The following is a 15,983-nucleotide window of genomic DNA, read 5'->3' as shown; positions in this document are numbered from 1 at the left end:
AAGGAAGGCCTGGTTTAGACATGCTGTGTATTCAACATCTGCAGTCTGTCCAAGAGGAGTCACCTGAGGAGCAGCTAGGTATTGGTTTTCAGACCCAGAAAGAGAAGTTGACCAGAGATATGAACTCCAGGGTCATCAGAAAGTCCTTGAAGCCTCCCAGAAAGGAGTGGACTGTGCAGAGAAGGGGTGTCCTGGCAGGCAGCATTCAAAGAGCAGGAGGAGCAGAAAGATAAAAAAGAAATAAATGGCACTGACCAAAATTGGCAAGTACTACTAAGACACTAAGGTCAAGACAGGGAAGCGTCTATAGGGCTGAAAGACAAATACGTTAGCAAAAGAAAACACACTGCAATGAGTACGGGAGTTGGGATGGGACAAGAAGGGCCAAGAGAGAAGCCTGTAGAGCTTCGAGAGGGAGGCCGAAGATATAAGAAAGATGGAAGGCTGGACCCGGGGGCCAAGGACTTGTCTGGATGAATGAGACTGTAGGCCTTATAGATGTTAGAGAAAGGATCCCACAGGCGAGTGGAGAGTAAGGACAGCCGATGGGGTGGATTCTCCATGAGAAGAGAGGGAGGGCACAGCATGGGAGGACAGATAAAGGGGCATGTGGGGTGGGGCTGCACCCGAAAGCGCTTCATCTCTGCATTCACAGTCAGGACCTGTGCTGGCAGTAGGGACACTATGGTGGGAACAGAGGTGGGTAGGGAGAATAGATGTGCTGGGACAGTTGTGGACACAGGATAACATTCAGGGGAATGGGTACAGCCTGGGGCGGGGGCGGGGGGCACAGCTGGGGCTGAAAACCGCATAAATATGTGACATTCACTGAAGGTGAGACATCCTTTTCTGACTTTTCTGTCCAACAGCCTTGCAAGGGAAGTGATGCTGTTCCAAGTATTAGGAGGATAAACACAGAGGAGCGGGCTGCTGCCCAATGGTAGAGCACTTGCCTAGACATGGAGGAGACCTTAGGTTCAATCCCCAGGGCCCACAAAGGTGGAGGGAGTAGGTGGGGCATGGGACACACAGGCCTCTCAAATGTAAAGGAGCCACCATCATTTTACTGCCCTTCCAGGTCGCTCTTTGCTACTCTCCTGAGAATCTGACACCAGGCCAATAACCATAAACATCTTCAAGAGGGAAAAAGAAAGGAAACAAACCCTCAGAAAAGGGTCCTCACTAGCTAATATCTGAATGACCAGCTTACCAGGAAATGGAAGGGGCCCAGCCCACAGGCAGTAAGAGTTCCTGCCTTCCCTGTACATGCCTGAGGCATGACCCTGTGTCCTTCCCTCTTCTCATGTTGCCTTGGCCTGTGGCCTTTCAGTGGCTGTCTATCCACCCATCTCCCCCTCTTCTCTTTCCTTCTCTTGTTCTCTGTAAGAATTTCTCCCCATCTTGCTGGTTTTCTCCTTCCTCCCCTTCCCTTTTTCATTGCGTGCCTACTGGATAGAGTGAAAGTGACATTTGAAATTGTTTTGCGTTGACAATCGCCGTAGCTCTCCATTCAAATCCTCAAGTTTTTCTTACCACCCAGTGATGTGGGTCACCTCCCTCCACGCGGGCCATCCTCATTTCCCTGTAGCCATGAGGCCTGATCCTGACTCCCAGGCCTTATCTGTATCTGTATCACCTACAAAGAGCACCAACCCTTCTCCTTCTCCACACTCAAACCTCGCCCTCCTTCCCAGAGACTTTCTGGACTAGGCAGTCCACATGGGTTCTTCTCAAGTCTGACAGTGCTGTAGCCCCGATGGCCTGTCTTCTCCTTCAGTCAGGACTTCACTTTTTACTATGCTAGTGACTTATCTCCCTAAAAAAAAAAAACAACAACAACAAAAACAAAAAACTCTTAAGGAATGGGGGAATTTCACACTCCTCAGGTCAGTAGTGTTGACGACAAAGGGAAGCTTCCATCTTCAACACAGCCTATAGCTCATGGAAAAACCATCACCAACTCATGTCATATAACATTAGTGAACTCAGCTTCGATGTGTCTTCCATTGTCTTCCCTCTGCATACTTCCCTGGGTGTCGATTTCCTTACCCTCATCTCTGACAGATTTTGATGGGGCTTTCTCATCAGAGAGACATAAAGAACATAATACACCAAGTTCAAGTTTCACTGCCTTGTAAGAGGTCATTTCCTCTATGGGTTGTTTCCTTTGAGACACTGCTCCCCATAATGGGCCATTTCTGTGAAGGGCTGTTTCCTGTGAGAGGCTGTTTCCTGTGAGAAACTGTTTCCTGTGAGAGGCTGTTTCCTGTGAGAGACTGTTTCCTGTGAGGGGCCATTTCCTGTGAAAGGCTGTTTCCTATAAAAGGCTGTTTTCTATGAGAGACTGTTTCCTGTGAGAGGCTGTTTCCTGTGAGACATTGTTCCCCATAATGGGCCATTTCTGTGAGAGGCTGTTTCCTAAGGGAGGCTGTTTCCTGTGAGGGGCCATTTCCTGTGAAAGACTGTTTCCTGTGAGGTGCTGTTTGCATGCATCTGTCACAACATTACTGAATGGTAGTTCTCGTATCTCTGTAATGGGGGCCTGAACACACCATGTTGCTCCCTTTCAAGGGTTGACTAGGGACCAGCCAGGCTAATCCGTGTCCCAGTGCCTTATAAACTCTGCAGACATGCCATGGTCTATTACTGGCATGCTCAGTGGTGAGTCACTGTCCACAAAAATGCACCCAGTTCTGGGAATGAAAAAAAAAGGAAAGAAAGAAAAAGAAAAAACAAAGAAAACCACTTACATCTCTATTGTTCTGGAGAGGACTGCCCCACGGCTCTCCTCTCCCACTCCTTGACACATGTGGGTGAGCTTGGAGGATGCACAGGAAGACTGGCCAAGCTATCCAAACTACGGGCCCTGGCTGCCCACAGAGCACCCACCCAGGTACTGCTATGTTCTGGAAGGTTTACAGAAGCTGCTCTCCAAAGTCAGCCTGAGTATGTCTGCAGCTTGCTGCTAAGATCTAACAAAGAAAAAAAGCACCCAACATCAGTCTCCTCAAAATGACTGCTACCACTGGTAACAAAATCCTACCCAGCACCTCCGTGGTTGACAAAAGTCAGAATATCCAGTGTGAGAACTGGGCATGGGGCACATGCCTGTAATCCCAGCACTTACAAAGTAGAGTCAGGGGGACCAAGAATTTAATATCATCTTTGGCTACATAGTGAGTTCAAAGCCAGTCTTAGCCACATGAGACCCCCATCTCAAGAAACAAACAAAATAAATAAATAAAATACTGAAATATACAGATATGGAAAGAATAGTTTAGGCTCCACGGCCACAACTCTTGCCTTCTCAAACCCACTAAGTGTGGTTGCTACAGCCACAACAGCCTTAGGGGTCCCTTATCCCTTACACAAGCACACAGCAGCCCTCTCCCTTCCTAACACTCAGCATAGGCAACAGTATGACTCAGTGGTTGGGACCAAAGCAATGACAATGACCTGGATTAAGAAGTGGTGCTGCCGACCAGCAGGATCATGGGGGCTCACAGAGACCAAAGGGGCAATCACATAGCCTGCACGGGTCTGTGCTAGGTCCTCTGCATATGTTATGGCTGTTGGCTTGGTGTTTTGGGGGGACTCTTGACAGTGGGGGTGTCTCTCACTCTTTTGCCTGCTTCTGGGATCCTTCTCCTCCTATTAGGTCACCTCTTCCAGCCTTGACGTGAGGGTTTGTGCCTCGTCTTATTGTATCTTGTACCATGTTCAGTTGATGTCCCTAAGAGGCCTGCTCTTTTCTGGAGGGAGACTAGGGGTGCAGGGGGGAGTGAATCTGGGGGAGACTGGGAGGAGTGGAGAGAGGGGAAGCTGTGGTCAGGATGTATTGTATGAGAGAAAAATAAAGAAAAATTTAAAAAAGAAAAAAAGTGGTGCTTCTCTATTTTGGACAGTAGCCTTCAAGTCTAGCCTGATGTCCTCCTCCATCACAGAACTCCTGACCCAGGCCTAAAGCAGTCTGTAGGCAGTCTCCCAAGTGTCCCCCATACAAACTCATCTGCACATGTGTCTGGGAGTGAAAGAGGAGAGCTATTGGGCAGTTCCATCGTCATGATGCATGCATGGATTATCACTGAAAATGGCACACCCAAGAATGTCCGATGGCTCCGGAAGGCATTTGGCTGTGTCATGTTATATTCATAGACAGTGGAGTGCTGGTGAGACACAACAGTGTTGAATTGTTCTCTATGGTGGTGAGAACACCAACCCAAATACAACAGAAAATGATACCTACAGGATCACGTGACCTCGCCTTGCCAATCTGACCCTTCTGCATAAGTTAGATTTTCTTGTCTGAGGACTTGGCATAGATCCCGTGTGGAGAAGGGCAAAAACAACAGAGCAGTGGGTTCTGCCACACTCACCTTCAATTTTTAGATGGTATAACATGTAGTAATCATGTTGGTAGACAGATGCTATAACATGTAGTAATCATGACGGTAGATTAGAGATCTGACACAGGTCTGAAAACATAAGGTCTTGAGGATCAGAGACCTACCATGGGTACAACCATTTTACATATATAATTGTTCCCACTTAATATCATTCTTTCAAATACTAAAAATATTTACTAGAGCCAACTACTTATCAGGTCCTAGGCACTCTAAGGGAGGAGTTCAGGTGTGTGTCTTTCTGCTAGGCTTTGAACCTTACTGGGAGACGGACACCGAACACAATTAGAACTAGTCTCCTTGACCGAGAGTGTTCAGTACACAGCTGAGAAAACTACCTGGAACAATGGCAACCTTTGAGTAGGGGGAGCAGTGGGGTACACACACATCATTTATTCAGGCTTCTGTCAGTCATCTCTGTCACTCTCAGAAGTAACACAACAGCAGAGAGCAAAGGAAGTCATCTGGCCCTGGGCTCCGGAGCTTGCCCCTCTCTCTACCACCTCTACCCTGACTTAGAGACCACTTTTCCGACCACCTCCATTGTTCACACCACAGTAACTTCTTCCCTTGAGGATGAGGTCTTGACCTTTCAACTCAGCAGTTAAACATCTAGGAATTTAATTAAGGAATTAAGCAGATTCAAGCACAAAGATTTGGGTTTTTTTCCTATAAGTAAATGTATTATAGAATTACCTGTTACTTTATTGTCAACTACCTAAATGTCCAATGGTTCATTCATGCATGCATGCACGAGTTTGGGGCAAGTTAAACATTACAGGAAGTGGAGTGCTTTCCCTCGTGGACGAGAAGCAATAGTTACATGGATCATGGTCCAGGAAAGGACTGAGTTACCATGCTGTCATTAAAGAGTTTGTGCCTAAAAAATATTTGATGACTTAAAGCATGCTCAGATATAGTCTTGGACTTCATGTTCAAGGTATGGCGAGATGTGGAAGTGTTAGGAACAGTCCCCTCGGGTGACAAGAACAGTGATTGGCATTTCTTCGGTGTAGTTTGCACTGGTCTCCAAACCTAGACATGCTCAGTCTCCATCTTATCTGTTGTAGAAGGGATGAATCTTCCCTTGATTCTTCTCTCAAGAATCTAACGTGGCCAGTTATAATCTCTTTCCAAACACATCACCCAAAGTTCACAAACACAGTTCAGATTCACAACTACGGAGGAGAGCTTGCTGTACTTGCCCTGTCTGCAGGAGGAATGTTCCAGACTCTTCAACAGACACAGTAAGAGTTTTGTTGTTGTTGCTTTTTTATTTATTTAAGGAAAGAGGCCTGAGGAGCTGAGATTTGTTTTTAAAGTTCTATCATAGCTATGAACTTGAGCTGTTTAACTTGCCCCGAGCTTGTGTAAGGGAAAAGGAAGGGGTTGACTTGCATCCATCGTAGTAGAAGTAGCATGGCAGCAGGACCATCAGTGCAGCAGGAGTCTAAGACTGCTGGCTCTCATCTCGGCAGACCAGGAACAGAGCGACATGGATGCTGGTTCTCATCTCTGTCTATCGAGTCCAGTCCAAGACCCCGCCATGAACAATGTTCCCCACATCTCCTGAGAGTTAATTCTCTCTGGAAATGCCCTCACTAGTATGATTCACTAGTTCCTCAGGTGTTTCATAATCCAATCAGTTTTATAATCTAAATTAACCATCACACCCCCAATATGGTTTCCCCACGATATCCATCATCTGCCTTTCAAACCACCGTGCTTCGATGACTCCCTCAGAGAAGTCTGTCACTGTTCACAACGGATGAAAGCTGGACTGTTCTGGGTGTAGTACTATTAGTTATATTAAGTTTGGCTTTCATTTAAAACTTGAAGAAATAGGAGAGAAGAAAGAAATTGGGTCCGTTGTCTCAAAGCCAATGCTACTGAATGCTCTTGTGTATGAGTCATGGGTTGTTCCCACTGACACTGGACTCACAAACTCAGGACTGGAAAAGATGACCTCAAGTCACAGCCAGAACAAGCACATAGGTGATTCCAGTGCAGTGGGGAAAACCCCCTCCCTCAAAACCACAGCTGGTGAGCAGCTGCCATGCTCTGCATGACCCTACTTTAGACAGAAGGACCGTCTTCCTTATTCTGTCCTCTGGGAACACACCTCTCAGGGAGTCCCACCTGCTTTAAATTTGTCAGCTCTAGCCAGGAACATTTGGCCACTGTGGTGGTGGTAAAGTTAGAAAGCTAACTTGATTGGATTAAGAGATGTCTAGGGCATTAGTACAGAGCTCCCTCTGGGAGGGTGAGCATCCCAGAAGATTAACAAAGAAAGACCCACCCTGGATGTGGGCAGCTGCTTTCCATGGGTAGAAGAATCCTGGACCACATGAAAAGAAGAGAAAATGGAGAAAGTCGGCTGAGCCCTCCTGTTCCCCTCTCTGAGCATCTTTCTACTACCCACAGACAGGGGCTGACTGCTACCATACCTCCTTTACCATGATAGACTATAAAGCCTGAACCATAAGCCAAAACAACCTTTTCTTCCCATAAGTTGCCTTTTTTTTATTTAGTCACAACAGCAATAAAAGTATCTAATACACCCATCAATCATTTGCTATAAACCCCTTTGCATCTGTTCAAGCACTGGAAGATGCCTTGGTGGGGCCAGAGAGATGGTTCAGTGGTTGAGAATGCTTGCTTTTCCTGAGTTCAGTTCCCAGCACCTACATGGCTCACAACCACCTCTAATTCCAGCTCCAGGAGATAAGACATCATCTTCTGACTGCCACAGGTCTCCACATACACCATACACGTGGCATACACACACATGTGCATGCTCAAGTGCACATGCATACACGCGCATGTGTGCACGCACACACACATGCACACAATTTTTTAATTGAACATGTCATTTAAAAACACCGTGGGCTTATCCTATAACATTCTTGTTTAAGACCCCACTCATTCATTTCCATCTTCAGAAAATATTGGAGTGTGGTGAAGCAGAGTAACCCCCCTATGAACACTAGGGAAGCTTCCTTCTTGGTTATCTGTTCAAAGAATGAAGGGCTGGAGAGAAGGCTCAGCGGTTAAGAGCACTGACTGTTCTTCCAGAGGTCCTGAGTTCAATTCCCAGCAACCACATGATGGCTCACAACCATCTATAATGGGATCTGATGCCCTCATCTGGCCTGCAGGAATACATACAGGCAGACCACTGTATACAAAATAAATAATAATAAAAAAAAATGAAAAAAAAAAAGTATTTGATGAGGCATTTCAGAAACTAATTTGCTTCCTTTCTGACAAACCTAGGGGAACTGCTCCTCACTGAGCCCCCAATGTTCTCTTTCTCTTTTTTCAATTTGTTCAGAAAGTTTAAGATGTTTTCCTGACGTTAGTCCTTAAACATTTCCCCCTTGGAGTCTAACATTTTAATTACAACTAAGTTACAAAACTAAGTTGTGGAAGCCTTGCATAGTGGGGCACACTTGCCATCCTAGCTCTGAGACAGGGGGGACAGGAAGGCCCACGGAGGTTAAACCAGAGGCAGGGAGGAGCCCCACTTTGTAAACAGATAAGATGTAGATCCCATTTGTTACAGTCTCTAAAATTCTGAAACTTCTGAGAGTGTATTCTTTCTGGTTGGTAATTGATTGCTGTTGTTTTTCCTTCCAAATGATCCATCTTATCCCCTCTTTGATAGTTAGCCCACAAATGTTTTATTCCGCCCATAAAAAAAGAAGTTGAAGGTAATAGTAGAAATGCCAAAATACACAAACTTCCATTTGCACTTGTTAAAATACCCCTGCCATTTGTTACACCCCAAGATGCTCTTGGGAGCCAAAATGAAGTGGCAGGGTCGGCTCACTGGAAATCAAGCCCCGGTGTGACCAGAAGGCTTCAACAGCAGTGGGAAACTGGTTGCCTTTATAGGAGGTGTCATTTATTTCAGCTGTAACCACATCTTACTAAGCGGTTAAAAGGCAAGTGGCTATACTAGAGTCCAGGTGTATCCCTCCCTGAGCATTTACTTCCTTTACCAAGCCAGCAGGAGAGAGAACAGGTACCTGCTGACATCGACATGGTGATCAACTGAGCCTGGAAAGACACTCTGAACACAAACGAACATGATACCTTTCTAAAATCCTAAGGTGACTAAGACCGAGTGAGAAGAAAAAACACCATTGGAGGTTAGGCATGAGGGCACAGAAATCTCAGCATCAGCAGAGGCACGTGAAGATTATGCGTTTAAGGTCAGCTAGGGCTGCATAGTGAGACATAAATGTGGCAAGACAAAACTTCACTTGGCCATAGTGACCATGTTCAGGGAACTTGTAAGGCTTAATGACAGAGCCCTCACTCCAGAGGGATCATCTCTTTACTTAAAAAAAAAAAATCCAATATGCAAAAGTATAAAAAACACTATCAGACCCTTCTCCATACCCCACAGTCCAGTTTAACCACAGTCTACCTGGTCCTATCTGGACACTGACCCGCCTACCTGCCTCTCTATCTCAGATCACCCTGAAGCATCTTTGAATGACAAAAATTCTTATTTCAAAAGAGCAGCATAGTTTTATCTCACTTTAAAATTAGTCATGTGGGGCTGGGAAAGATGCCTACTGCCAATTCTGCCAACCTGAGTTGAAGGAGAGAACCAACTCTTGAAAGCTGACCTCTGGCCTCCACACACACACATTCCATGGCACATGCTTGCACATAGGTATACACCCACACAAAATAAGTAAATAAACATGTAATTTTAAAAGTTAATCATGTGCACTACCAACTAGCCAGTCACATTTGATTTCCCCATCAATCTCAAATATTTATTTACAATGTGTTTGTTTGACTCAGCCTTCGATTAGAGTCTCATACTGGTGAATATCTCTCTCAAGCTTCTTTTCATTTCGTTTCTTTCTAGTCTTTTCTTTTTCCTCACAATGTGTTTGATGGAGAAACTGCAACATCTTCCAATTGGGCTTTGGCTGATGGCATTCCTGTGGTGAGGCTTAACATTTTGCTATAACTTGATATTCCTCACTCATTCTTCCTCACTTCGCTCTCCTGGCCCTCTCTCTCCTCAACCAAAAAAAAAAAAAAAATTGTGACTGTCAAACCCAACACTGCAAACGGAGCAGGAAGTAGAGATTGTTGTCAAACAGGACATTGCTGCGCCAGTCACAGAAGTCAGAGGAACAGCAGATGGAGTGTGGAGACCACCAGGAGCAGTAGCTGCCTCTGTCTGAAGGAAGCGAAGTCCCACGGGGTTGGGACGTGTCCTCACTGGAGAGGGCCCTCGGAAAAGAAAAGAGGGTGGGGGAAGGGCGTTCCCCAGTTGACCTGGCATGTTAATCAGTTTAAAGCTGCCACCAGTAAGAACTAACATTTCGCAGTCCCGTGGGGGAGGGTGCAGGCAGGCCTGTTGTTTGGCTGAAGGACCCAGGTTGGACTCCAAGGACAAAAGGCACAGGCCCACAGAGCATCAACCGTGGGAGGGCTCACCAGCAGAGCCCCGCAAGTCACAGCCCTATGGCAGGCAGCCCCGCCCCGCCCCCGTGGGGAGCAGCAGCGCGTGCTCCGCTGGTTTTCTAATAATGGGACACAGTTGGCTACAGGCTTCAGAGTAAAAAAAGACTTGACCTTAAATCCCAGCTCCTTCACTGAAAGCAGCATGGCCTTAGGCAACCTGCTTAACCTGCCTATACCTCAGTTTCCTTCTGTGTTCACTGGCATTTCCTTGTCTGTCCACCTGCCACAGTGGCTGGGGACAGCGATAAGTGAAATTTGACATGGAGGTCTATAGGACAGTCTCCGAAACAAGCTCATTCCAGAGGAGCCCTGCCCCAACCCCCAAAATCTGCTGTCATTCTGTTCCAACTCAGATACTCGAAAGGAGCCAGGAGAGCACCTGCTAGATGTCTGGCTGGGTTACCGACATGGTCTGTAGCCATGCATGAAGCAAAGCCAGCTGACCCATAAAGGGTTCAATCCCATGATCCCGATCTCAATAGCAAGGTTCCAACCAAGTGAGCTAATTACAGTGGGGTTAGATTCAACCCCGCTTAGACTCGTAGCCATTCACAGAACGTTCTTAAACTGTGTTGTCCTAAGATGCTGAGGCATAACCCACTTGCCAAGTTTACTAATGATCTCATCTTTGAAAAATCTCAATGTAATGTAGCAAACAGATGTGTCCCTTAAGAGGATTAAGGTGGAAATTCATTAGGGCAATAATACGGGTGGATTTGTGTTCTAAAACTAACACCTGTCAATCAACGTGGTGCACGCCCCATCTTAGCACTACTTAGCTTCTAGGTGCAACATAGAGAAAGGGGCCACCAGGGCGTCACCTTCAGGAAGTTATCGAGAGAAAGAAGATCCTAGGAACCGCACGTACTAACTGCCTGATGTGCTTTACCCGTAACCTATGCACTCAGGCGGTAATTGGTACTGGAATTACCCAAGCACCATGGTAAGATACATGTTCTGAATCAGTCGATCAGGGGAGGCCAGGGTGTTCAGTTCACACAGAAGCCCAGATAGTGTCCACCTTGTGCCCACAATTGTAATTTTTAGTTACTTAGTAGACTAAGAATTCTACCAGGCCAGGAATCCCACACGCACTTGTAACATACATCACCTGCTGTCAGGCCAAAAGGTGCCTGGCACACAGTGATGGTTGTGTTAGGTGAACTTCCCAAGGTAACGGATGAGAAGGTCGAGGAAGTGTATAGCTCTGTCCTCACCCACACAGCTGCTCAGAGGGGCAGAGCAGCACTGAGGTGTCCAGTCACACAGGCTTAGTGAGGCTCTCAGCTCCCTACTCCGGGCAGAGAAATCAGGTACTTCATTGCTCTCTACCTCTGTTTCATGTGCCTCTAAACCAGGGATAATAAAAGCCCCGTTCCATGGAGCTGTGTGGTGTTGAGAACAGGCACTAGGGCTCCAGTGGAGCACCGACCACAGGCTGAGTACTCCAGGCTGAGTACTCCAAGCTGACTCGCTTTCTGTCAGAGGTGGGTCATCCAACTTTAAGATTACCTGCTGGAGGGGCTGGAGATCACAGGTCAGGTGTCAGAGTGCCCACCTGGCACATAGGAAGCCCAGCACCGCATGATGTGGTTGTGGTGGTGCACAGCTGTAACCCCAGCACTCGTGAGGCACAGACAGAACCAAAACTTCAAGGGTACCCTCAGGTACAGAGCAAGTTCAAGGCTAGCTTGGGATAGGGAAGACTATCCCCTCCCCAGTTTTCTTTTAATTGCTGGAAACTAGCATCTTAAAGATATGCATGTGTACTTAAACACAGATGCCCTGAATTCTGCTTGAAGGAACTATGGGTAACAGTCAGCTGCCTGTGATGTTCCTAAGTGCAAACACTTAGAGTGTGTAAAAGCAGGTGAAAAGACTGATGTTGGGTAGCTGAAGTTTTCTCTAAAACCTCTTCTTAGGTTTGTTTCACAAAGGGCACCTGAGAAAGTTCAGGGAGACAGTGAGACTGCTGGACTGTGGCTTCTGGTGGGGGCCCAGGAGGGGCAAGAGGGGGAGCATCAGGATTTCCTGCCCCACCAGGAATACTGGATTGAGACTATGGAAACATAAAAACATACTTGAGTTGGGAGCCTGAAAGGTCAACCCATGTATATAGGGTTTGAGATCCAAGGAAACCACTTCAAGGTCACAAGGCCACAATTATGAGGCTTCTGTGGCTTCAACAAAAGATCACTGTAATCTGAGACCATGATGAATGGAATAACCATGAAGTGGGAGACACTGTGAACACTTCTCACAGAATCCGCTGATGGAGAAGGGGCAAGGACTTACTGAAGTGACTCTGAGAAGCCTCGTGTCCCCCACCCCCAGGTATGGCGCTCTGTGGTCTGAAAGAATCCAAGGACTGTGACTACAGGCACCCGGCACCAGTACAGACGGAATGAGAGAGAGCTGCCCCACTCCTCATTCAAAAAAGGAGGGGGAGGGGGCGGTTATTAGTTAGGTGGAATGGAGGGAGCACTGACCAATCCGGAGCAGGAGGATATCACTCCCAAACCCCTCAGGTTTCCATATAGCCTCCTCCTTCACTTTCAAAACAAGTGGACATCTAACAGAAAGCTAAAAGATTTTCCAAAATCACTTTTGCTCTTGGAACGAAGGGTTCTCTCTCCCAAATGTTTGTCCATGTTGATCTTCGCAGAATTAATTATCTCTAAATTTTGATGTGGACCTAAGCAGAAAATACAGCAAGGAAGTAAACCCTCCAAGGTGCAGTCCATCTGTGTAAGTGGGAAGAAGGGCTTTCCCGGAGAGCTAAATGATTAGCTTTCAATGCCTGGCTCTTTACAATCACTTTGCAAGTCGCCTGGCCTCCTTCAAAGGGTTAAAAAAGAAAGAAAAGACATGAAAAGAAAAGAAAACTCTAACGGGTGGACTGAGACGCCATTCTTCCCAGGGGACACTCATTTGGGGCTCCTGGGCCGAGGCATTGTGAGCCTCTTGCCCGCGCCCCCGCCCTTCCTCCCACAGGGGCTGCTGCTCCAAGGTTCCTGAGGCCACCTGCTCCTCGGAAGAAAAACGGGATAGCGTGAACACTATCGCAGTGCGCGCCCCTTCCCAGAGGGAGGAGGGGGAGGTGTTCCCGGAAAGCGTGCTTTGTCGCGAGGGTCGCCCAGCCGCCCGCAGTGCCAGGGAGGCCCAACAGAGCTTCTGTCCCCGACATCACTCGGGGCTCTCTTCCAGGAAACCGAGTCCCGCGGCTCCAGGAGCTCTTTCCATGCCCGGCTCGGGGCCAGGCAGGGTACGGGGGCCGATCGCCCCGGCGTCCGAGCTGCACCCCGCCCACCAGGCCGAGCTAACGGAGAGGCCACGGAGATCCCAATGCATCCCGCCTCCGGCCCGTATGGCACCTGCTGGGCCCCGCTCGTCCCAAGATCTGGGCTAGGACATGGAGCTGTCCTTCCCGCCAGCCAGAGAGAGTCATGCGCCAGCCTCTGGGTGCCCCCGGCCCCTCTGCCTAACCCTCAATAGTATCTGCCCTTGGGCGCGTGTCCCCGGGGCCTCTGCCAGTCCAGCCCGTCTGCAGCGCCCCCACCCTGACAGGCACGGCTGCAGGGGTTGCGTCCCCAGCTCCCCCACTCACCCCGCCGGATCTTACCTTGTGCGGTGCCCGCAGCAGCCGATGGACCCCGGCCAGCTGGGTGCCCAGAGCCAGGTCCTCGCGGAATGTGAACAGCGGTGGCCGGCTGGGCTCTGGGAAGTTGGTACTGTTGAAAGGATCGGTGTCGTCCAAGAACTGCACGCGACAAGCCAGCGTGGCCATGATGCATCCCTGCCCCGTGGGGCGCGGGCCCCAGGGTCAGCGGGCCGCGCGGGCCGGGACGCCTGGTCTGTGCAAAGGGAAAGCCGCCGCCGCCGCCTCCACCGCCGCTGCAGCTAGCAGCCTCGCGGGCTCGCAGGCTCCGGCGCGCCGGGCTGAAGCCCGGACTCCGGCCACTGGGGGCGGGGCGGGGGCGGGGCTGCGCCCCCTCCCACCCCTCCCTCTCGGGCTCCTCCCCTGCTCGGTTTCCCCAGCACCGGGTCAGTCGGGCTTCCCCGACCTACGCGACCGCTGCAGGGACAGGGAATGCGAGAGCCACTAGCGCAGCGTCCGCAGCCCTGCGCCTAGCAGGGATCAACGCGCAGGAACGCCCCTGCGCAGAACCCGCTGCACGTGTGCCGGCCGCCCAGGTTCCAGCTGCACCAGCCTTGTTGCGCGGGCACTGGACTGGGGACAAGGCGGTCCTCTGACTACGTTTCCCTTGGGACAGGACACAGGACAACCCTTTCCAGATGGGGCCAGCCTCCGTGCTGGGCACCCAGAGGTAGAGGGTACCAGCTCTCTGCAACCCCGTGACTAGGAGGCAGCTATCCTGAGCCCAGGCGAGGGAATGAAAGGGAGATAAGGGGAAGAAGGAGCCCCGGCATCCCAGCAGCTTTTCTTGAGCCCAAGGGTGCCCCGAGTGAGGGCTGATAGGCTGTAAGGCGAAGCTCCAAGACCCCAAAGCCGGGCCCCGAGAGCACCCTAAGAGTTATGGTTGAATCTGTCCATCATCACCACCCCTCTCCTCAGTTAGGTCTCCGGAAGCTCTGACGGGACTGTCTGCGACAGAGGAAGAGGGGTGCTTCTGGACAGATCTCGGAACGATGAAAGTGCGGGGAAGAATCGGGGAGTACCCCCTCGAAACCCCAGGACTTTGAGTGAATCTTGACAGTCAGCCTGCTTCTTCCAAGCTGGAGCCGCAATTCTCCACGCAGCACGCACTGGCTCTCTTTGCTGTTCACAGGCGACCCCTAACGTTTCCAAAGAGAACTCACCGCTTTTTCCATTCCCAGGCTACACTGTTGATTCCTAATCCCTCTCCATTGCCCTAATAGCAATATCCAGTCGTTCATCACACCCGAGGCGGCTCCCTAATTCGTCCCCCTCCCTTCTCTCTAGTTTCAAGAGAATCGAAACCCTTGTCTTTTACTTAGCAACCTCACTCGCATCTTTTCGTGATGCCTTTTCTGTGGACTCTTCCCCACAAGTGTGTGCGGCCTCCTGGAGATTTCCTTGGCCTCCCTTTTACACAGCCTCTGATTCCTTCATCACTTGTCCTGGTCTGTTTGGATTGGCGGGGAGACTAGTTTTTGAGACAAAATTTGAGCCGGGCGTGGTGGCGCACGCCTTTTAATCCCAGCACTCGGGAAGCAGAGGCAGGCAGATCTCTGAGTTCGAGGCCAGCCTGGTCTACAGAGATAGTTCCAGAACAGCCAAGACTACGTAATTGGGAGACCCAGTCTCAAAAAACAAGGGGAGGGGCGTTGATGAAGCCCACACTGGCCTCAAATTCACCATCCTCCTGCCTCAGCCTCTCCAATGACGTGATGCACCATATTTGACTCATTTATACTTGCTCAGATTTTTGATGCTTAATATTTATTGTCAACTTGACTGCATTTAGACTCACCGTGGAAACGTGCCTCTTGAGGGTGTCTATAATGGTGTTTCCAGAAAAGTTTGAATAAGGAAAAGAAGACTCACCCTGTCTCGTGGATAGAACCATCCCATGGGCTAGCACCAAATAAGGAGAACTCGGAGCAGTACGTCTATCTCTCTGTTTCCTGATGTGAACACAGTGTAGACACCTCACACTCCAGCTCCACGCCTTCTCAGCCATGATGGACTAGATCCTTTCTTTAACCTTTTCCTCCGTAAATCACTTTGTCCAGTGTTTTACCAAAGCAACAAGGAAAGAGACTAACACAGTTTCCTTCCCTCAGTTTTTTTTTCTTTTTTGTGGGTGGTATAAATATGTACCTTCCCTAGAAAGGGTAAGTTTTGGAGAAAGTTTACAACTCCAAGTGTCTTTTTTCAATGTCTTGTGCTTACTGTGGTGTGGAAGTTTTACAAAGATGGCAGTGGTAGGTTTCCTCATGCCTCTCATGTTCCTCATTTCCTCCACACTCCTCATATGCCCCCTTTCCCCCACACCCTCATACCCCCATTTCCTCCACACTCCTCATATGCCCCCCTTTCCCCCACACCCTCATACCCCCATTTCCTCCACACTCCTCATATGCCCCCCTTTCCCCCAC

The 15,983-nt window shown here is 49.0% G+C and overlaps 1 protein-coding gene across 1 annotated transcript in view; it reads right to left on the bottom strand.

The window, feature by feature from the left end:
- The window catches only part of Fhod3 (formin homology 2 domain containing 3), a 428,882-nt gene extending 414,838 nt beyond the window's left edge, over positions 1-14,044 (bottom strand). Inside the window, 1 exon segment of the mRNA XM_052741682.1 lies at positions 13,522-14,044. Within this exon segment, the coding sequence (XP_052597642.1) occupies positions 13,522-13,686 (165 nt within the window). The 5' untranslated portion in view covers positions 13,687-14,044.
- Positions 14,045-15,983: the final 1,939 nt, after the last annotated feature.

Source organism: Peromyscus californicus, unplaced genomic scaffold (assembly GCF_007827085.1).
Source record: "Peromyscus californicus insignis strain IS unplaced genomic scaffold, ASM782708v3 Scaffold_17__1_contigs__length_78620276, whole genome shotgun sequence".
Lineage (NCBI taxonomy): Eukaryota > Metazoa > Chordata > Mammalia > Rodentia > Cricetidae > Peromyscus > Peromyscus californicus.
The sequence above is the reverse complement of the archived record's forward strand: the minus strand, read 5'-3'. Positions and strand labels throughout refer to the sequence as shown.